The sequence below is a fragment of the Lethenteron reissneri genome, chromosome 29 (genome assembly GCF_015708825.2).
Source record: "Lethenteron reissneri isolate LAM-NWPU_2019-01 chromosome 29, ASM1570882v1, whole genome shotgun sequence".
NCBI lineage: Eukaryota > Metazoa > Chordata > Hyperoartia > Petromyzontiformes > Petromyzontidae > Lethenteron > Lethenteron reissneri.
In genome coordinates this window covers 1,384,097-1,407,184 of record NC_083807.1, presented here as the reverse complement: position 1 = coordinate 1,407,184, position 23,088 = coordinate 1,384,097, and the positions used below count along the sequence as shown (strand labels likewise).

Here is a 23,088-nt window from a genome sequence, read left to right as displayed (position 1 = left end):
AATCCACGCGACCACGGGGAGAGAGACACGCAAACTCCAAATATGCAGCAGCAGGCGTCAGGGTCGGGATGGAACCCACGACCTCCTGCATACCAGGCGAGGTAGTTAACATCTCGCCATCACATGGAAATGTATAGCAGCCCAAATACTCTAAACGCGTGTTGTTGATTCTAAATGCGAAGGGAAAAACTGGAGGACCCGGAGAAAAATCCACACAAAGAGGGGAAGAAAGTCACGGGGACTCTGAATATCCAGCAGGCGTCAGGCTCGGGACCCCTCCTCGGGGAATCACCACGTCCAGGTGCTGCTACCCCTCCTTGTATTCTCGTCACCATCCTTTCCCGATCTTTCCATTGCTCCCCACTAATCCCAATCATTTCCCCCGTAACGGTCTCCCAACCGAAACCCTCATTTGCATTTATTTTTCCCCGACGACCAATCGGATTTGAACGTTCTCCACCTTCAAATCCGATTGGGCGTGCCCTACGTCTGCCCCCCACCCCACCCCTGCCGTGACGGCTGCCCGCCAGCCAATGGGAGCCGAGCACGCTATTCGAACTTGCGTGGAGCCGTTAAGACTCGGCGAGCGTCTATTTATTTATTTCCCAATCGGTTTTGACTCTCGGCATCCCTCCTCGCACATGCTGCGCTCAACGCAGCCGGTGTGCCGCCGCCTGGCCGGACCACTGACACACACATACAGAGCACACGCGTGGCGTCACGCGCACACGCGTGGCGTCACGCGTGTGCTACTGTGTGGCGGCGCCGGGGTGCCTGGGTCACGGGCACGACCCCACAGGCACGACCGACCCAGGGAAGCCCGTGGGTGTTTTCGGGGGGTTGCTGCAGAACCGGGGGTTTGGTTTGGTGGATATTTCTTTTGCCACAGGTCACAGCCCACTGGGCAAGGAGCAGCCCCATTGTGACGGTGACGACAATGACGACGATGACAACGACGACGACGATGATGAATTGCTCGACGACGACGATCGTGATGATGTTGTTTACGATGGCCACGTGAGGCAGACCCAGGCGCTACGAGTCAACCGACCCCAATTATCATCATCATGGTGACGATGACGATGACGACAAATAGGTTGAGGAGGTGGGCGGTACCTTGAGAGCCTCGTAGACGGCCCGCTTGTAGGCGGACCGCTTGTTGTAGGTGGCCAAGTGGAAGTGGTCGTTGAACTCGCTCAGAGGTCGCAGCTTGTCCCCTTGCACCTTCGCATACACGCACACAAAGATGCCCCGCGTAGCCTTCAGCAGCGCCTTAGGCAAGTGCCGTTCGCAAGTAGCACCTCTTAACGGACGGCACGGCGCACGGGGAGGTGACGCGGCCAGCGCCACGCACAGTCGCCTTTGTCTCCATGGCGCTGATGGTTACGCATCGGGTACTCATTTCAGGCCGAGTCGACCTAGGAGATGCGCAGGTCCGGTTTGCCACTGTTAGTTGTAGTGAGCGGGATTTGAATGCGGGTCGACGGGTTCATGGGGCAGTGCACGAGCCACTACGCCACCGCTCCCCACACCATTACACAAAGACAAAGATCCCCCGTATAGTCTAAACAGACTGTTGGGGCAAGTACTGTTTGGGAGCACTTATAAAGGCTGGCACGCACATACACACACGTACATACAGGCACGCGGACACACACGTACATACAGGCACGCACATACACACACGTACATACAGGCACGCACATACACACACGTACATACAGGCACGCACATACACACACGTACATACAGGCACGCACATACACACACGTCGCCGCGGCCGGCGCGGGTTGCTCGCTCACCATGGAGAACTTGCAGTCTCCGAACCAGCGGATCCAGCTGGAGCCGATCGGAGCGGGGTCACGGCCCGTCTCCAGCCAGGACACGGTGCAGCCCGGCCACCAGCTGTAGCCCTTGATCTTCCCCCACACCAGGTCCCCCACGCCCAGCGGCGGCGGCGGCGCCAGCGGCAGCAGCGAGGATGAGGACAGCGACGAGGAGGAGAGCGACGAGGAAGAGCCTTCGTCCTGCGGCCCACGAGGAAGGAGGGGAGAGAGGGAGGAGGAGGAAGAGGTGGTGACTGACAGGAGTACACACAGTGACATGGAGGTGATTGGCGGTGGTGGGTGGTGATGGTGATGATGGTGATGATGATGATTTATAGCAGTGATGATAACAGTCACAGTGACTACAATGATGTTTATGATAATAATGATAATCGCAATGATTATCATAACAACAATGATGCTGATGCCCACGATGATGATAATGACGAAGTCCAATAAATTCTCACCGGCTCTTCCCTAGCATGTGACGCTGTGGGGGTGGCGACATGGTTGCTCGGCATTGTGGGTAGGGGCGAGAGGCCGGGGGGGGCATGGCGACTCCGGGGCTCGGGGGGGGAGCCCCCCATGTCCATGGCAACCGGTGACTTGGGCACTCCGCGGAAAGACTGCGGGAAAATCCCGCGACAATCAACCAATGAATCAATTATAATCAATCACCTGCATAACGAGCAATTAATCACGAGCCTAGATCCGATAGACCGGCCATCACCACACCTTTGTCTCCCCAGTGCTGATGTTTACACTGCACACCAGGTACCCATTTAAGGCTGAGTTGACCCAGGGGAGACCCAGAACCGGTTCCGATATCACTAGCGCCACTGATGTGGGCCGGAGTCGGGAATCGAACTCAGGTCGCCGGGCGTCGTAGGGCAACGCGCTAACTACTGCGCCACCACTCCACCCACAAACGCACACAGGACACAAACAGGCAAAGACAAAGATCCTCCGTATAGACTGTTGGGACAAGTGCAAATGGAGAGCATCTATGAAGGCTGACACGTCACACGAGGGGGTGGGTGGCCAGCACCACCCCTGGCCGTCTTTGTCTCCCCAATGGCGATGTATGCACATAGCACCAGGTACTATTTTGAGGCTGAGTCGACCTAGGGGTGGCCCAGGCCCAGTTCAGATATTCGTCACCGATAATTATTTGTTGCGAGCGCCAATCGAAGTCGGGTCGCCGGGTTCGTAGCGCAGCGCGCCAACGGCTGGGCCACCGCTCCCCCACGCACGCACACACAGGACACACGCGCACACACAGGACACACGCGCACACACAGGACACACGCGCACACACACGCACACACAGGACACACGCACACACAGGACACACAGGACACACGCGCACACACAAGACACACGCACACACACACGCACACACAGGGCACACGCGCACACACAGGACACACGCGCACACATAGGACACACGCACACACACAGGACACACGCACACACACACGCACACACAGGGCACACGCGCACACACAGGACACACGCACACACACAAGACACACGCACACACACAGGACACACGCGCACACACATGCACACACATGCACACACACGACACACGCGCACACACATGCACACACACGACACACGCACACAGAGAGACGCACGGACACGCAGCTGCAGTGCACAGAGTTGGCAGTGGAAGTTCTCCGAGTTGCACCTTTGCCTCGCGTTCGAGAGAGAGAAATGTGAACGGATTCTCCGGGCGTGCCAGCTTCCCCCGCCCCCACGCCCCCCACTGCCGCGTGTAAACAAAAACCTTTTGTCAACAAAGCCTCTTTGTTTACAAGCGAAACTGATTGAACCCATCGGGATTACGGCTGATAGCGGGCTGCCAGTGGCGCCGCACCACACCTCCTCACCGCCTGCTGCGAGGAAGGACCTTTGTGCCGGAACGACGTCGCCGCCTGGGATATACTTCCCCTATTTTAGGCGGCCGCTGCCGCGGTGTTGACATCGACGCGCATCGTGCCGAGCGATATAAACCGCTGCATCGTCGCGTTCCCCGGGGTGGCGTTTGAGCGGCACGCCAAGATTTAAAGGGAGCCGGAGGAGGAAATGCAGGGAGGGTGGGGAGTGGTGGGGGGGGGGTCCAGGAGTTAAGGGGGCGAGGGGGGTGGGTGGGTTTTGAGGTTTAAGGATTTGAGAGATTCCTAGAAATCAGCCGGAGGGTAAAGGCCACCACCGCCACCACCGCCACCACCACCACCGCCACCACCACCACGAACTGAAATCATTTACTGGAAAAAGCCGGGACACTTTTGTGTCAACACAGAACGTGTTGGGAGAGACACACACACGTGCTTACGTTCACACACACACAGACAGGAATGCACACACGTGTGAACATAGGCACAAGTATACACACAAGTAGTAATGCATGTGTGTGTGTGTACACAAAGACAAAGAGCCCCCGTGTAGCCTGAACAGACTGTTGGAGTAAGTGGTGTTAGCGAGCAGCACCTATGAAGGACGGCCAGCACCACGCCCGGCCGCCTTTGTCTTCCTCGTGGCGATTTTTACACACCACACCAGGTGTTCATTTGAGGCTTAGTCGACCCAGGGGAGTCCCAGAACCGGTTCAAAAAATCGTCACCGGTGTTGGGCGTGAGCGGGAATCGAACTCAGCTTGCCCGGTTCGTAGCGCAGGGAGCTAATCGCCACACTACCACTCCCCACAGCCACACACACGCACTGACACACACTGACACACACACACAGACACACAGTGACACGCACTGACACACACTGACGACACGCACTGACACACACTGACAACACACACTGGCACGCACTGACACACACACTGACACACACTGACAACACACACTGACACACACTGACACACACACACTGACACGCACTGACACACACTGACGACACACACTGACACAACGGGGCAGGATGAAATTAAAAATGTGCCCGCTCAGCAGATGTTTGACGACAGATGTTCAGACGGAGATATCTCACGACCAGTGCTAGCCCACACACCCACACACCCCCACACACCCCCCACAATCCCCCACTGCCACAAAACCCAAATGTCAACACGAACACACAGATCGCTGGGTGTTTGTGCATTGTCAAAAATAGGCTTTTGAAAACAAATCTCTCGTTAGGTTTGTGTGTGTGTGAGAGAGTGTGTGTGTGAGTGTATGTGAGTGTGTGTGGTGACGTCACCGCCACTTAGTGTTGTTGTTGTGTATATGTGAGGGCCGTCCCGAGGTCTACCGAGCCTGAATGCCTGGGGCAGTTGTAAACGTCAGCGCTGGGGAGACGATCACTGCCGGGTACGGTTCGAGTTGCGTCACCGCCAGTGCAGCTTTCGACAGGCGCTTTGAGAAGTGCTGCTGGCGAATATCACCCACGGAGGCCGGCACGGCACACGAGGGGGCGGCGTGGCAAGCGCCACACCCGGGCCCCTTTGTCTCTCCGGTGGCGGCGTTCGCACACCGCGCCGAGGGTACTTGCTCAAGGCCGAGTGAACCTAGGCCCCGGACCGGTTCAGCGGCGCTAACCGCTGCACCGCCGCTCCCCGTAGACTTCCTCACACCCACGGTTGACCGTAGGCAGTGGTCAGCCTCATTTCCAGGAAACTGCAGCCAGAAGCCACGACCAGGCCTCATAGCCTGTCCATGAGACCTCCTATCTGTCCCGACCAGCCGCTCCCTCCCCCATCCCCCCCTCCCCCACCTCGACTCGACCCCCACCCTGAGTGGGGGAGAGAGCACAGCGCCCCATCCAACCACTTCCACTGCCCTTTCCTTTTTTCGGCCGCCGATAAAATCGACGACCATCCGGCAACGCCGGCAATTCGGACGGAACGACGGAACGCCGGGGGACCGTGCGGCTCGCAGGTCGTGCCGCCGCGTGGTCGTGCCGCCGCGTGGTCGTTTGGCCCGACGTCCGACGTTTCGCTCCACGTGCCGGGAGCTACTTCGGGCGCGAGAGCGAAAAACACGTGGCAAGCGCGATGCCCTGAGCAGGTGGCGAGCGCAGTGGCGGCTCTGCCTCGCTCTGATACGCACGCACTCGGGGGAATCAGCATCAGCAGCAGCATTCTCTTGATTTATTTAGACAATTTTCGATTTAAAGCTTTCGTGACTGCAGGGATTCACATTCTTGGTTCTTTCGGTAAAGTCACGTAGAAGGGAAATAATAAAATAATCAAAATAAAACAATAAATGTCTCACGACGTTTAGATTGCCACACAAGCAATCATCATCTGGTGTGAAAACCACAGCGAAAAACAATAATTTTATTGTTTTATTTGTATTATTTAGACATGTTTGTCTGTCACTGTAACCCTGACCCTAACCACACTAGCCAACCAGACACTAACCCTGACCCTAACCACACCAGCCACCCAGACACCAGCCCTGACCCTAACCACACTAGCCACCCAGACACTAACCCTGACCCTCACCACACTAGCCACCCAGACACTATCCATGACCCTCACCACACTAGCCACCCAGACACTAACCCTGACCCTCACCACACTAGCCACCCAGACACTAACCCTGACCCTAACCACACTAGCCACCCAGACACTAACCCTGACCCTAACCACACTAGCCACCCAGACACTAGTCCTGATCCTAACCACACTAGCCACCCAGACACTAACCCTGACCCTAACTACACTAGCCACCCAGACACTAACCCTGACCCTAACCACACTAGCCACCCAGACACTAACCCTGACCCTAACCACACTAGCCACCAAGACACTAACCCTGACCCTCACCACACTAGCCACCCAGACACTAACCCTGACCCTAACCACACTAGCCACCAAGACACTAACCCTGACCCTAACCACACCAGCCACCCAGACACTAACCCTGACCCTAACCACACTAGCCACACAGACACTAACCCTGACCCTAACCACACTAGCCACCCAGACACTAACCCTGACCCTCACCACACTAGCCACCCAGACACTAACCCTGACCCTCACCACACTAGCCACCCAGACACTAACCCTGACCCTCACCACACTAGCCACCCAGACACTAACCCTGACCCTAACCACACTAGCCACACAGACACTAACCCTGACCCTAACCACACCAGCCACCCAGACACTAACCATGACCCTAACCACACTAGCCACCCAGACACTAACCCTGACCCTAACCACACTAGCCACACAGACACTAACCCTGACCCTAACCACACCAGCCACCCAGACACTAACCCTGACCCTAACCACACTAGCCACTCAGACACTAACCCTGACCCTAACCACACTAGCCACACAGACACTAACCCTGACCCTAACCACACCAGCCACCCAGACACTAACCCTGACCCTAACCACACTAGCCACCCAGACACTAACCCTGACCCTAACCACACTAGCCACACAGACACTAACCCTGACCCTAACCACACTAGCCACCCAGACACTAACCCTGACCCTAACCACACTAGCCACACAGACACTAACCCTGACCCTAACCACACCAGCCACCCAGACACTAACCCTGACCCTAACCACACTAGCCACTCAGACACTAACCCTGACCCTAACCACACTAGCCACACAGACACTAACCCTGACCCTAACCACACCAGCCACCCAGACACTAACCCTGACCCTAACCACACTAGCCACTCAGACACTAACCCTGACCCTAACCACACTAGCCACACAGACACTAACCCTGACCCTAACCACACCAGCCACCCAGACACTAACCCTGACCCTAACCACACTAGCCACCCAGACACTAACCCTGACCCTAACCACACACATGCTTGTGGACACAAGTGGATAAATGCACACACATATAAGACCCGACGTGTACGTGCGCAGACGTAACAAGGTGAACGCACTTGGGCACAAAGGCTTACACCAGAACTGGCGTGTACACATACTCGAGTGCGCGCACGCGCAATGTGTAAGGACTTGCACGCGTGTACATGCGTGTGCACACGCGTGTACATGCGTGTGCACACGCGTGTACACGTGTGTACACACGCATGTACACAGCGCGGGGGCGCAGTGGGGAGCACGGTTGGGTACATCTTCCAGTCATCTCAATCAGCTGACGCATGGCACCACCTGCGTCTGTCCCGTGACCTCCTGCTAGCGACGAGCCTTCAACACTTCACACGACAACCTCAAAGTGCACCTCGCCTGGCACAAGAGCTGTTGTGACATCAACGCCACTTAGCGACGAACGGAGGCTGTGGGTGTGTGCGTGTGCGTGTGTGTACCCTCTGTGTTGTTCTGTGCGCGTCCGTGTGCTCATGTGTACTCCCTGTACTGTTGTGTGTTCGCGTGTGTGCGTGTGTGTGCACTCCCCGTGTTACCGCGTGTGTGTGTGCACTCCCCGTGTTACCGCGTGTGTGTGTGCACTCCCCGTGTTACCGCGTGTGTGTGCGTGTGTGTGTGTGCACTCCCCGTGTTACCGCGTTTGTGTGCGCGCACCTTGCGGAGCGTCTTGGGGGTGGGCTGTGGGGGGCTGAACCCCACGGCACCCCCGGCCTGGAAGGAGCTGCGTGGAGCGGGCCGCGGTCTCAGGCTGTTCTCCCACCCCGCGTGACCCCGCGACCCCCGCACCTTCACAAACAAAGACAAAGGTGCCCCCCCCCCCCACCGCAGCGGTGAAGCCTTGCACAGTCTGAAGGGGCCAAGTGCGCGGTTAGCGACCACTCGTTAAGGCCGGCACGTAGAGACCCACACTCACACAGAGACACATAGACTCACACAGAGACACAGAGACACATAGACTCACACAGAGACACATAGACTCACACAGAGACCCATAGACTCACACAGAGACCCTTAGACTCACACAGAGACCCAGGGAGACTCACACAGAGACCCTTAGACTCAACCTGAGACCCTTAGACTCAAACTGAGATCCATAGACTCACGAACACACAGATCGCTGGGTGTTTGTGCATTGTCAAATGTGGAGGAAAAAAAACCCAGAAGACCCGGATAAAAATCAACGCAGTCATGGTGAGCGAAACACGCAAACTCCAAATATACAGCAGGCGTCAGGGTCGGAATAGAACCCACGACCCCTGGCATACCAAGAGAGGGAGATAACATCTCCTAGCCACCGCGGCGCCACGGGTAAAGATTCTGATTCTGAGTGTGCCCTTAAAAGTGGCATCGCACGACAAGACCGCTATTGCGATTGTGCCCAGCCAGCCCCTCCACATTCTCAACGTTCTCCGAGGCCACGGAGCCCTGACACTCAGCCAGGGTCTGGGTGTCAGCCACATGCCTTTGTGGTAAAACTGGGTTTACTCGTTTCGCAAGCTCCCTTTGTCAGACCGGTTTGGCGTGCATTACAACAGGTTCGTACTGCTAAACAATAACAATGTCTTGAGCCAGCAGTAGGTCAACGCTGATCACCGCAGGACTCCCTGGAGGGCCCTGTCGCTGTGCTCTATCATTGTTGTACACGCGGAAGGAGGAAACTGGAGCACCCGAAGAAGAAACAAATCATTGTAGGACCCGACTACATCTCGCAAGCGGTGATCAAACGACATGTTCTGGTCGAGTGTGGTGCCGAGGCTCTTGAGATGAGTAGAACACCGATTCGTGGAGTCCGCGACTATCACACCGTTGCCTCTCACAAGTGTTTGAGTTTGAGCCGCAGTGCCAACCGGCAGAACCTCCGATAGTCCTGGATCGACCAGCATGTCGCTTCGTGCACACCGCACGAAGCGACACGCTCGCGTGGCAATCTTCGAGGTTATTACCTCGGCTCTGCGAATCTAACGTTGACTTCGCTGCGGTGTGTACAATTGTGCATAATTAGCAAGTTGATGGGACTCGATGTCATGCGATCGGAGAGAGACACACGTTGAAAACGGGAAGGCCACGAGGAGGGCGGTTAAGCGAGGACTGTTCATCATCCAGCTCGGCGAACTCTGATCGACCATGTAGGTATGACTCAATCCACCCCGGTGCCGTACCCGATGGTATTGAGTGCCACTTGCTGTACTGCCTTCTCCTGGGAGGAAACCACAAGCCCACTTGGGTTTTTTTTTCTCTGATGCTCAAGGCGATGATCTCTGACCTGCTAACTCTGCTCTCCGCTCCACACGTCACAAGGATGAACAACACACAGACAATTACTTTATTTTTAAAATGTCTCCGGAATTCACATTTGTTCAAGCGAGCAAATGCCAACGGGCTCGCGGGCCACTGCACCACCTCACCGCCATCTGCGAGGCGGCGGCGGCGGCGTCAGCTGCAGCCATCGTGCCAATGCAGCGTCGTTTGGACAAGGCGAAGAGAGAGCGAGCGGAGACTGCAGGCCGGTCACCCGGGGCTCACCTGGTCGGACTCCGCCAGCGCCGAGGGGGAGTTCTCCGCGGTCCAGCTGTTCGCGGGGCTCCCCGGGGTGCGGAACAGACTTTCTGCTCCGCGCACACAAAGACAAAGGTCCCACGTGTAGCCTACGACGGGCTGTTGGGGCAAGTGCCGCTCGCGGACGCCTACGTGGGCCGGCACGGCGCACGACTCGGTGGCGTAACCAGAGGTGATGTCTGACACACCGCGTGAGGTACTCGTTTAAGGCTGAGTCGACCTACAACAGGCCCAGGACCAGTTTAGCACAAAATCCAAGCAACGACGGTGACGACGACGGTGACGACGATGATGACGACGATGATGACGACGATATTCATGATGATAATGATGATGGCAATGACGATGATGATGGCAATGCTGATGACAATGATAACGAAGGCAATGACGACGACGATGATGTCAGCGATGACGTCAATGATGACGTCAGCGATGACGTCAGCGATGACGACGACGTCACCCACCTGTGCTGTCGGGCGAGCCCTGGCTAGCGTCGTCCAGGCTGTCGCCCGCCCTGCGAGCGTCCACCGCCGGTCCCGGGCGACGCTGCGCCACCCCGCGCCCCCCCGCCGCTCCACCCACGTTGTTCTCGGGGGTGGCACCGGGGCCGGTGACGCCGTGCAGCTGTTTGCCCGGGGACATGTTGTTGTTGTTGTTGGCGTTGTTGTTGTTGTTGTTGCTGCTGGCGGTGACGCCGACGTCGGCTGGCTCGCCGTTGCTGAGCGGCGGCGCGAGGGGGGGGGAGCCCACGGCGCCCGAGCAGTTCTCGTTCTGACGGGGGGGGAGTTGGTGTGGGCAAGGAGGGTTTCATCCTTGTCATCGCCATCAGCAGTCGCATCAGTAGCAGCATGAGCAGCATGAACAGCAGCATCATCAGCAGCAGCATCATCATTATCAGCATCGTCAGCATTATCATCAGCAGTAGCAGCATCATCATGAGCAGCATCATCAGCAGCAGCATCATCAGCAGCATCATTATCAGCATCGTCAGTATTATCATCATCAGCAGTAGCAGCAGCATAATCATGAGCAGCAGCATCAGCAGCATCATCGGTGGTATGAACATCGTCACCATCAGCAGCATCATCATCAGCAACAGAATAAGCAGCATCAGCAGCAGCATCATCAGCAGGAGTAAACACATTGTTAATCCTCATCGGGCCTTCACGCCATGAGAAGCACGTGGCTCCATCGTCGTTAATCGATTAATCGTCACAGCCATGAATAATAATCATTTACATAATCGAACCAAAACCCCTACCATCACCACCCCCATCCCCTCCCCCACCCCCTCCGTTAATGACGACCCTCTCATCACCCTCTCAAACCCTCACCGATCTCGCACTGACCAGCGTGGTGAAGTATGGTCAAATACCCAGGGGTGGAAATGGGATTTTTTTTAAAAGTCCGCGTGTTTCCACCGGGGGTCGAGTGACTCCCTCTCGAGTGAATATCTCGAGTCAACCGCCGCGTCTTAGAGGCGACTCCGTGTTTATGGCCTTTTAATAATTCGCCAAAAGCCGACACCACCACGTGGTACACGTGGGTGCACTTTATGTTTATATGGCCGTGTCGTGGTGAAGTCGATGGTCTACGTCGCGCCTGTTGGGCTGGCTGATTACAGACAGAGGCGTGGCCAGGGGGGAGTTCCTGGAGCACACACGCGGGGGGAGCTCTTCGTCGCGAGTGGTAAACAGAAGTGGTGGACATGGAAAGTTAAACGGAAGTGGTGAACATGGAAAGTTCGCGGAAAGTTTGGGAGAACAACAAACTTTTTAATGATAAATTCTTGAATCCTCATGGAACGCAGTCACGTGGTTACATTTTCGGAATCAGAATACATGTAGTCCCCGACTTACGATGATCCGACTTACGATATTTCGATCTTACGATGGCGATATCGATACGACAAAATTGTTAAATGTTTTACATCTGGCGCGGCAGGCAAACGCAGCAGCGTGCGAGGTACGATGCTGTAGGTTGGGACGCTGCCGGGATGTTACTGAACGCATCTCCCGCCTTGTGTGGTGATGCCTCCCACTCTCACCAGCGGTGGACGGAGTTAAGTTGTCTCGGTGTTTACAATACGATACGCTCAATGCGTGTGTGATGCGTAGCTTTAGCGATTTCATTTTAAGGTTACCACGATACGATGCGTTCAATGCATGTTGAAAGTTTTTACAGCAGATAGGATTGTTTCCTGAAAAAACTTTATATGAAATTGCAGTTCATATAGGTAGGCTAAGAATTTACCTTGTTTTTTACTTTAAATTTTACTGTGCAATACAGTATTGTAATTAATAAATACACACAGTATACAGTTTATACAGTACGGTACTGTAAATTGCTCTGTTTTGTTAAATTATCGCCATTCTTTAAGACTCCTGGGCAGGCTATAGGCCATCTTCGACTTGCGATATTTTCGACTTACGAAGATGGGGTCGTCGTAACGCATCTCTATCGTAAGTCGGGGACTACCTGTTTTTATTTTACTGGAGGAATCCGATGAGCTGTAAAGCTCTTTCACAGACCGTCCAGCAGGGGCACTGAGTAAGAACGTCACAACAACAAACAGCACAAACACACGAGAGGAGTGCAAAGTACACGGAAGGTAAACAAATCCCCGCGGCTCTCCGATCAAATTGTCACCACTGAACCCCTCCCCCCACGCTCCCCCAAACCACGGAGGGCACAATGATCAATTCCCGGGACAATCGCCTCTACAGGGGCTATGTTCATGCGCTGTGAACATATGGGCCGATATTAGACAGTCCAGGCCACACAGCGACATTGACAAACAACGTGTTACTGTTGTTGTTGTTACTGTTGTTGTTACTGTTGTTGGTGGTGGTGGTGCCACAAAGGTTCACTCACTGCCGGGCCACGTGACGATCTCATCGTGGAGGTCGACGAGTTCCCACACCACGTGCGTGCCACGTGGTGCGGCGCGATCACGTGCCCGGCAACAAGGGGAGGGGGTGAGTGGGGGGCGTGGGGGGCGTGGGACGGGTGGGGGTCGATGGTGGGGGAAGGGGGCGAGGGTGGGGGATGGGGCGAGGGTGGGGGGGAAAGGGTGGGGGGCGAGGGTGGGGGAGAGGGGGTGGGGGGAGGGGGCGAGGATGGGGGGGATAGGGTGGGGGGCGAGGGTGGGGGGGAGGGGGCGAGGGTGGGGGGGAGGGGGCGAGGGTGGGGGGGAGGGGGCGAGGGTGGGGGGGAGGGGGCGAGGGTGGGGGGGAGGGGGGCGAGGGTGGGGGGGAGGGGGCGAGGGTGGGGGGGAGGGGGGCGAGGGTGGGGGGCGAGGGGCGAGGGTGGGGGGGAGGGGGCGAGGGGCGAAGGCGGGGGGGAGGGGGGCGAAGGCGGGGGGGAGGGGGGCGAGGGCGGGGGGGGTGGGGGCGAGGGTGGTCCTCTCACCTCGTGGGGGGTCCGCATGAGCTCCGATGACGGGGGGCGACCTCTGCTGTGGCTCGTGGGGGGCCGTTTCCCGGAACCAGAATTCCGTGCTCCACCTTTGTAGCACCCGCGCTGATTAAATAAATAATTAGAAATAAATAATTAAATGCGCGCACATGGATCGGGTGCTCGCGGCCACTGCTCTGACGCCACTCCTCGCATTCGGGTGACACTTTTCACCCCTCGTTATAACGCGGTTTCTGAGCACACCTCGTTATAACGCGGTTTCTGAGCACACCTCGTTATAACGCGGTTTCTGAGCACACCTCGTTATAACGCGGTTTCTGAGCACACCTCGTTATAACGCGGTTTCTGAGCACACCTCGTTATAACGCGGTTTTTGAGCACACCTCGTTATAACGCGGTTTCTGAGCACACCTCGTTATAACGCGGTTTCTGAGCACACCTCGTTATAACGCGGTTTCTGAGCACACCTCGTTATAACGCGGTTTCTGAGCACACCTCGTTATAACGCGGTTTCTGAGCACACCTCGTTATAACGCGGTTTCTGAGCACACCTCGTTATAACGCGGTTTCTGAGCACACCTCGTTATAACGCGGTTTCTGAGCACACCTCGTTATAACGCGGTTTCTGAGCACACCTCGTTATAACGCGGTTTCTGAGCACACCTCGTTATAGCGCGGTTTCTGAGCACACCTCGTTATAACGCGGTTTCTGAGCACACCTCGTTATAACGCGGTTTCTGAGCGGAACTACTTTCTCGAGCTGCGCGGGTCGAGCGGGAATGACGCGGTACGGCGCGGAATGATACGCGACGCGGCGGTGTAAACTCTCATTGATGTACTTGTCCCGTCATCTCACTGCGCATGTGCCACTTTTCAGAAACGCATCTTCGGCGTTAAACGAGGACTCCCTGTGCCCTACTTGATTCGTCGTTGGCACTGACCTCGTTTGTGTATCCGGGGGAGTTTTCAAGACTCGGGTTTCAAGCGGCTGCTGCCGAATTGGAATGTTTGGCGGAGTCCATTCATGAACGTTTGGCTTCTGGCTTCTTATACGGGGGATGGAGGGGGGGGGGGTAACACTCAAAAAGATCCGCACAGATGGGTTCATGAGCCCACTTGCCGTACTGCTGTCTTCCAGCCGTCACACCACGCTGTCCAGTGGGAGTTTGGGGGGGGGTCTCACTAATATATGCGTGTTCACACCAATCCTTGCATCTTATAAGCACTGGATCACAAGCGCATGTGGCCGGCACGAAAAGGTGATGATGATGATGTGAATGATGGTGATGATACATTCTGTATGCATTTATGATGATCATACACTGTACGTGATAATAATGATGGTGCATTGTAGATGATCGTGATGATGCTACACTGTATAAATAATTGATGACGGTGATAACAATTATAATTGGATGGTGGTGGTGGTGATGGCGGTGGTGATGGTGGTAGTGATGACGGTGGTGGTGGTGATGATGATGGTGGTGGTGATGGCGCTGGTGATGATAGTGATGGTGGTGATGATGATGTTGGTGGTGGTGATGATAGTGATGGTGGTGATAATGTTGGTGGTGGTGATGGCAGTGGTGATGATAGTGATGGTGGTGATGATGATGTTGGTAGTGGTGATGACGGTGGTGGTGATGGTGGTGGTGATGGTGGTGATGATGATGATGGTGATGATGGTGGTGATGATGATGATGGTGGTGGTGATGATGGTGGTGGTGATGGTGGTGGTGATGGTGGTGATGATGATGGTGGTGATGATGATGGTGGTGATGCCAGGGCCGCTCAGCTTCCTCGTGTCACGACTCCGCTATTGAGGAAGTCCGCAGGACAGAGAAAGGGGAGCGTTTAGAGAGAGGCGGGGGAGAGTGGAGAGAGCAGAGGGAGAGTGGAGGAGGTGGAGAGAGCGGGGGAGATTAGAGAGGAGAGAGGGGAGAGAGTCTAAAGAGGGGGGAAGAGTGGAGAGAAGAGTTGAGAGACGGGAGAATGGAGGTAGAGAGAGGGGGAGAGCGTGGGGGAAAGTGGAGGGCGAGAGAGCGGAGAGGGAGTGTGGAGGGCGAGAGAGAGAGAGCTGGGAGAGAGGGGGATGGGGGCTCAAAGGGAGAGGGAGAGAGAGAGTGGGTGCTCAACAAGAGAGGATCGAGAGAGTACAATGAGAGTAGCAGTGGGGAGAGTACGGGGAGAGATTAGCGGCAGGAGAGACGTGGGGGGGTGGGGGGAGTGTACAAAGAGCGTAGCAGTGGAGCGAGTGGGGGTAGAGAGAGAGCACGAACTGTTCTCCACTGTCCTAGATAGCAACATGTACAGTACCCCCACAGACAATGGTCCCCCGGGTAGCCTCAACAGATATTTGAGACAAGTGCTGTTGGCGACGTTTTATAAAGTAGCCCCCCCCTCCTCCTCCACGCCGCACCTCGCCACCGCCGCCGCAGGCAATGTGAATATTGTAACGAAGACCAAGGCGCAGCACGGCAATGCCCTCCTTTGTCTGCTGCTGGCGGGAAGAGTGGTGGGGGGGTGGGTGAGTACCCACACTTTAGCCCACCGCCCACGACCCGACGTGATTGTGGGCTCGCCGCTGTGGCCGCCGCACAAGTTCGCATCGCCGGGTGGCGGCCGAAGGGAACTTTCCCATCGACGGATGCTTGGTTCTTTCGGTAAAGTCACGTAGAAGGGAAATAATAAAATGATAAAAATAAAACAATAAAATTCTCACGAATATGAATCCCTGCAGTCACGAAAGCTTCAAGTCGAAATTTTCCCCCATTGACGGTTCGGCTGCCGCGCCCGGAGGTCGACGCCGCGCTCCTGACCACGACTCCACCACCGCCACCACCATCATCATCACCGCCATCATCATCATCATCACCACCATCACCACCACCATCATCACTATCATCACCACCACCATCATCACTATCATCATCATCACCACCATCATCACTATCATCACCACCACCATCATCACTATAATCATCATCACCACCATCACCACCATCATCATCACCACCATCATCACTATCATCATCACCACTATCATCATCACCACCATCATCATCACCACCATCATCACTATCATCATCATCACCACCACCATCATCATCACCACCATCATCACTATCATCATCACCACCATCATCACCATCATCACCACCATCATCACCATCATCATCATCACCACCATCATCACTATCATCATCATCACCACCACCATCATCATCACCACCATCATCACTATCATCATCACCACCATCATCACCATCATCACCACCATCATCACTATCATCATCATCACCACCACCATCATCATCACCACCATCATCACTATCATCATCACCACCATCATCACCATCATCACCACCATCATCACCATCATCATCACCACCACCATCATCACTATCATCATCATCACCACCACCATCATCATCACCACCATCATCACTATCATCATCACCACCATCATCACCATCATCACCACCATCATCACTATCATCATCATCACCACCACCATCATCATCACCACCATCATCACTATCATCATCACCACCATCATCACCATCATCACCACCATCATCACCATCATCATCATCACCACCATCATCACTATCATCATCATCACCACCACCATCATCATCACCACCATCATCACTATCATCATCACCACCATCATCACCATCATCACCACCATCATCACTATCATCATCATCACCACCACCATCATCATCACCACCATCATCACTATCATCATCACCACCATCATCACCATCATCACCACCATCATCACTATCATCATCATCACCACCACCATCATCATCACCACCATCATCACTATCATCATCACCACCATCATCACTATCATCATCACCACCATCATCACTATCATCATCACCACCATCATCATCACCACCATCATCATCACTATCATCATCACCACCATCATCACTATCATCATCACCACCACCACCATCATCATCATCACCACCACCATCATCACCACCATCATCATCACCACCACCACCATCATCACCACCATCATCATCATCATCACCACCACCATCATCATCATCGACTGTCCGACACACGGCAGTGACCGCGCAACGCCGTGTAACATTAAGGCGGTAAATTTCCTCTTGTGGTTGTTCCATTGTACTAGTTTCATCACCATCATCACGATGATTATGATGATTATGATATTATTATTTTAAAAAATTACGAACTTAACTTCATCAGCTGGTGAGCAGAGAGGGCACGAGAGAGAGAGGTGGGGTCAAGGAGACGGAGAGAGCAACAAAGAGAACGTGAGAGAGTGAGAGAGAGTGTGTGAGTGTGTGTGAGAGTGTGTGTGAGAGAGAGTGTGTGTGTGAGTGTGTGTGAGAGTGTGTGTGAGAGAGAGTGTGAGTGTGTGAGAGAATATGTGTGTGTGAGAGAGTGTGAGAGAGAGAGTGTGAGTGTGTGTGTGAGAGTGAGAGTGTGTGAGAGAGAGTGTGAGTGTGTGAGAGAGTATGTGTGTGAGAGTGTGAGAGAGTGTGAGTGTGTGTGAGAGTGACAGAGTGTGAGTGTGTATGAGAGTGAGTGAGTGTGAGAGTGTGCGAGTGTGAGTGTGTGTGTGAGAGCGTGTGAGAGTGAGAGTGTGTGAGAGTGTGTGTAAGTGTGTGTGTGATTGTGTGTATGAGAGTGTGTTAGTGTGTATGTGAGTGTGTTTGAGAGAGTGTGAGAGACTGTGAGTGTGTGTGTGAGAGTGTGAGAGACTGTGAGAGTGAGTGTGTGTGTGAGAGTGTGACAGACCGTGAGTGTGTGTGAGAGTGTGAGTGTGTGATTGAGAGAGAGAGAGTGAGTGAGAGGGTGTGAGGGTGAGTGAGAGAGAGTGTGACAGACTGTGAGTGTGTGAGATAGAGAGTGTGTGCGAGTGTGTGCGTGTGAGAGAGTGTGAGTGAAAGAGTGTGTGAGTGTGAGATAGTGTGTGTGTGAGAGAGTGAGTGTGTGTGAGAGAGAGTGAGTGAGAGAGTGTGAGAGTGAGTGAGAGAGAGTGTGACAGACTGTGAGTGTGTGAGAGAGAGTGAGTGTGTGTGAGAGTGTGTGTGAGTCTGTGAGTGAGTGAGAGTGTGAGAGAGTGAGTGTGTGCGTGTGAGTGTGAGAGAGAGTGAGAGAGCGTAAGTGAGAGAGAGTGAGTGAGTGAGAGAGAGTGTGAGTGTGTGTGAGTGTGACAGATTGTGAGTGTGTGAGGATGTGAGTGTGTGAGTGTGTGTGAGAGAGAGTGTGTGTGAGTGTGAGACAGTGAGTGAGTGAGTGTGAGAGGTAGTGAGTGTGTGTGAGAGTGTGTGTGAGAGAGAGTGTGAGAGAGAGTGAGTGAGAGAGAGTGTGACAGACTGAGTGTGTGTGAGAGTGTGAGTGTGTGTGAGTGTGTGTGAGAGTGTGAGTGTTTGTGAGTGTGTGAGTGTGTGAGAGGGTGTGTGAGTGTGTGAGAGAGTGTGTGAGAGTGTGAGAGAGTGAGTGAGAGTGTGAGTGTGTGAGAGAGTGAGTTTGAGTGTGTAAGTGTGTGTGAGTGTGTGTGAGAGTGTGACAGACTGTGAGGGTGTGTGTGTAAGTGTGAGGATGTGAGAGAGAACGCGGGGGCCGTGGTGCGGCGAGGCTGGTTGCCATGGGCTCGCGGTTCACGCGCTCTGTTGCTACACCATTCGCTGGGCCCCCGATGAGCCCCGCTGACATTCACACGAAACCCCCTCTTGGCTTCAGGCTGAGTCGACCTAGGGGAGGCCCAGGACGGGTTCATATACAGTATTCGCCACTGGATTTTTTTGTCTCGTGGGGAGAGAATGGAACTTGCAGCGCGCTAACCACGACGCCACCACCACCCCGACACTCGCACACAAAGACAAAGATCCCCCGTACAGAATTAACACATTGTAGGGGCAAGTGCTGTTAGTGAGCACCTATGAAGGCTGGCACGGGCACACGAGGGGGTGGGTGGCCAGCACCACGTCCGGTCGCCTTTGTTTACAACACATCGCACCAGGTACTCATTTGAGGCTGAGTCAACCTAGGGGAGGCCCGGGACCGGTTGAGAAAATCGTCATTGGTGCTGTTGGCGGTTCGTGAGCGGGAATCGAACTCGGGTCGCCGGGTTCGTAGCGCAGCGTAATGTTAACAGCTACACTACCGCTCCCCACACACACTGACTTAAATACATATGCACACACTCAACACTCGCTCACCACTCGCACACACGCACACTCGCACACTCACACGAGATCTGGCAAAACCTCCGGCTCCTTTGTTCTGTGGCTCAGCATTCTCCCTCTCTCTCTGAGTCACCAGCAAAACGCCAGGGTCCTTTGTGAGCGTGCGTGAGTGTGCGGGTCAGCGTGTGTGAGTGTGTGTGTGTGCGAGTGTGTGTGTGCGAGTCAGCGTGTGAGTGTGTGAATGTACGTGAGTGTGCGGGTCAGTGTGTGTGAGTGTGTGCGGGTCAGCGTGGGTGTGTGTGTCTTTGATGGTGAGTGCGTGTGTGTGAGTGTGCGGGTCAGCGTGTATGTGTGTGAATGTACGTGAGCGTGTGGGTGAGTGTGTGAGTGAATGTACGTGTGTGTGTGAGTGTGTGTGAGTGTGAATGTACGTGAGCGTGTGTGTGAGTGTGAATGTACGTGTGCGTGTGAGTGTGTGTGTGAGTGTATGTGTGAGTGTGTGAGTGTGTGTGTGGGGGGCGGTGGAGTAGTAGTCTGTGCGCTGCTCACGGCCACCAACACCAGCAGTGACGATTATCTAAACCGGTCCTGGGCCTCCCCTAGGTCGACTCAGCAGCAGCAGTGTCATTAGCCCATGCAGCCCCTACAGTATGTAAGGTTATACGGGGGATCTTTGCCTATGTGTGTGAATGTGTGTGGATGTGTAAATGTGTGTTGATGTGTGCGTGTGTGTGAGTGCGAGTGAGAGTGGGTGAGCGGTGGTGCAGGGGTTAGCGTGCTGCGATCCTGGCGACCCGGGTTCGATTCCCGTTCACCACCACCGACACGAGTGATCTTAACCGGTCCTGGGCCTTCAAATGAGTACCTGGTGCGATGTGTAAACATCGCCACGAGAGAGACAAAGGCGGCCGGGCGTGGTGTTTGCCGTGCCGGCCTTCATATGTGCTCTCTAACAGCACTTTCCCCAACAGTCTGTTACAGGCTATGTGGGGGATCTTTGTCTTTGTTGTGTGATTGTGTAGCGGTTTGCGCGCTGCGCTACGAACCCGGTGATCAGAGTTCGATTCGCGCTCACCACCAGGCGAGACTATTTAAATATTGAACCACCTCATGAACTCGGCCTCGAGTGACTACCTGGGGCTGACCACCCCGTCGCGTCAACCCTTCCTCGGCGCAGTTCTCTAACAGCACTTGCCCCAGCAGTTTGTCGTCTGTGTCTGTGTGTCCTGCACGAGCGAGTGTGATTGCATCATCGACTGTGTGGGTGTCACAGTGCAGCTGTGAAGGCCCGCACGGCACACCAGGGGGTGGGTGGTTAGGGTTAGGTCCGCAACCACGCCCGGTCGCCTTTGTCTCCCTCGTGGCGATGTTTACACATCGCACCAGGTACTCATTTGAAGGCCCAGGACCGGTTAAGATCACTCGTGTCGGTGGTGGTGAACGGGAATCGAACCCGGGTCGCCAGGTTCGCAGCACGCTAACCGCTGCACCACTGCTCACCCACTCTCACTCGCACACACACACGCTCACATCCACACACATTCACACACATTCACACACATCGGCAAAGATCCCCCGTATAACCTTACATACAGTAGGGGCTGCATGGGCTAATGCAACTGCAGCTGCTGAGTCGACCTAGGGGAGGCCCAGGAACTGTTTAGATCATCATCACTGGCGTTGGCCGTGAGCGGGAATCGAACCCGGGTCGCCGGGTCCGCTAACCGCTACGCTACTGCACACACACGTGCACACTCACACACGCACTCACACACATTCACACACACACTCACACACTCACTCACACACTCACACGCACACACACACGCACTCACTCACACACTCACGCACACACACACACGCGCACACACACACTCACGCACACACATACACTCACGCACACACACACACTCACACACACGCACTCACACACACACCCCCAAGCACGCACGCACACACACGCACTCACACACACGCACTCACACACGCACTCATGCACACACACACTCACACGCACGCACATACACGCACTCACACACGCACTCACACACACACTCACTCACACACTCACACACACGTCGGCTTCATCTTCTTGGTTCTTTCGGTAAAGTCACGTCGAATGGAAATAATAAAATCATAAAAATAAAACATAATAAAACAGGTCTGTCGAGTAGACAGAGTCTGAATGGCACTGTGTTCTCCACAGACCTGTTCTCCACCTGAGGACGGCTGCTTGCGTTGTGGCCGAAACGTCGTGAGAATTATTTTATAATGTTTTATTTTTAGTATTTTATTATTTCCATTCTACGTGACTTTACCGCAAGAACCAAGAAGATGAATCCCTGCAGTTACGAAAGCTTTAAATCGAAATTTACACGTCGGCTTGTTGCGGCGAGCTTCGCCCCCAGCGGCCGCGCTCGTGAAGACGGTGTCGCTGCGCGAGGCTGTCGCTCAGCAGAGGGCCGTGCGAGATCTGCGCATTGTGCGCCGGGCGAATTCAAATCAGTTCGTTATGAACACAAACGACGACTCGGTGGATTATGCGGGTCGCCTGACTCCGTGAGGCCTGGCGAGACGTCGGAGTCCGACAGCGAGCAACAAGGCAGAGTGGAGTCGAGCTTGCGCGTGTTCAATGGAACGTGTTGAATGGGACGTGTTGTTGTTTACGATCGCCCGTCGCGTACCCTGGATGCTGAGTTGGCAGTCGAGGCTCGCATCCCGTCGCCCTCTTATCTCTCCTCTCTCTCTCTCCTCCTCCTTCTCCTCCTCCTCTCTCTCCTCTCTCCTTCGCTCTCCCTTTACACTCTCCGCCTCCTCCTCCGCCTCCTCCTCCTCCGCCTCCTTCTTCTCCACCACCACCACCACCTCTGTGAACAGGGAGTATGGATGGAGATGGAGAGAGAGCAACCATCGTCAGTGGGAGTCGTCAACAAGCAGAAATAAAGGCAGTGGCGTGCTTCCAGCCTTAGCGCGTTCGCCGTTTTGTTGGCGCAGATGCGCGCGGTTCGAACCCAGCGGACGCCCTGGCTAATACTGCGAGTGTAGTGACGATGGTGACATTCCGCACCACGTCTGCTACGCTCACAGTGGAGGTTACAGATTCCGTGACCCAATTGGCAAGAGGAGTGCCGTCGTGAGACGACGCTCATCAGCGATCATCACCCCACCCCCCCTCTACTGGCGATAGACTCGTGCCCCAACCAGGCCACTGCTGTTGCGACTTCGGCTCATCCTGGCCTCTAGAGTTCGCACCTGGTTGAGCAAAATCAACTCGTAAGTG

At 54.8% G+C, this 23,088-nt stretch overlaps 1 protein-coding gene across 1 annotated transcript in view; it reads right to left on the bottom strand.

The window, feature by feature from the left end:
- LOC133349149 (DNA (cytosine-5)-methyltransferase 3A-like) overlaps window positions 1-22,622 on the bottom strand; it is a 39,758-nt gene extending 17,136 nt beyond the window's left edge. The window contains exons 1-8 of the mRNA XM_061562388.1: window positions 22,493-22,622; window positions 13,618-13,728; window positions 10,671-10,977; window positions 10,174-10,256; window positions 8,305-8,436; window positions 2,294-2,452; window positions 1,803-2,027; window positions 1,117-1,224 (exon numbers count right to left, since the gene is read on the bottom strand). Of these exons, the coding sequence (XP_061418372.1) occupies window positions 1,117-1,224; window positions 1,803-2,027; window positions 2,294-2,452; window positions 8,305-8,436; window positions 10,174-10,256; window positions 10,671-10,977; window positions 13,618-13,728; window positions 22,493-22,525 (1,158 nt within the window). The 5' untranslated portion in view covers window positions 22,526-22,622. The remainder of the gene's footprint in view (window positions 1-1,116; window positions 1,225-1,802; window positions 2,028-2,293; window positions 2,453-8,304; window positions 8,437-10,173; window positions 10,257-10,670; window positions 10,978-13,617; window positions 13,729-22,492) is intronic.
- Window positions 22,623-23,088: the final 466 nt, after the last annotated feature.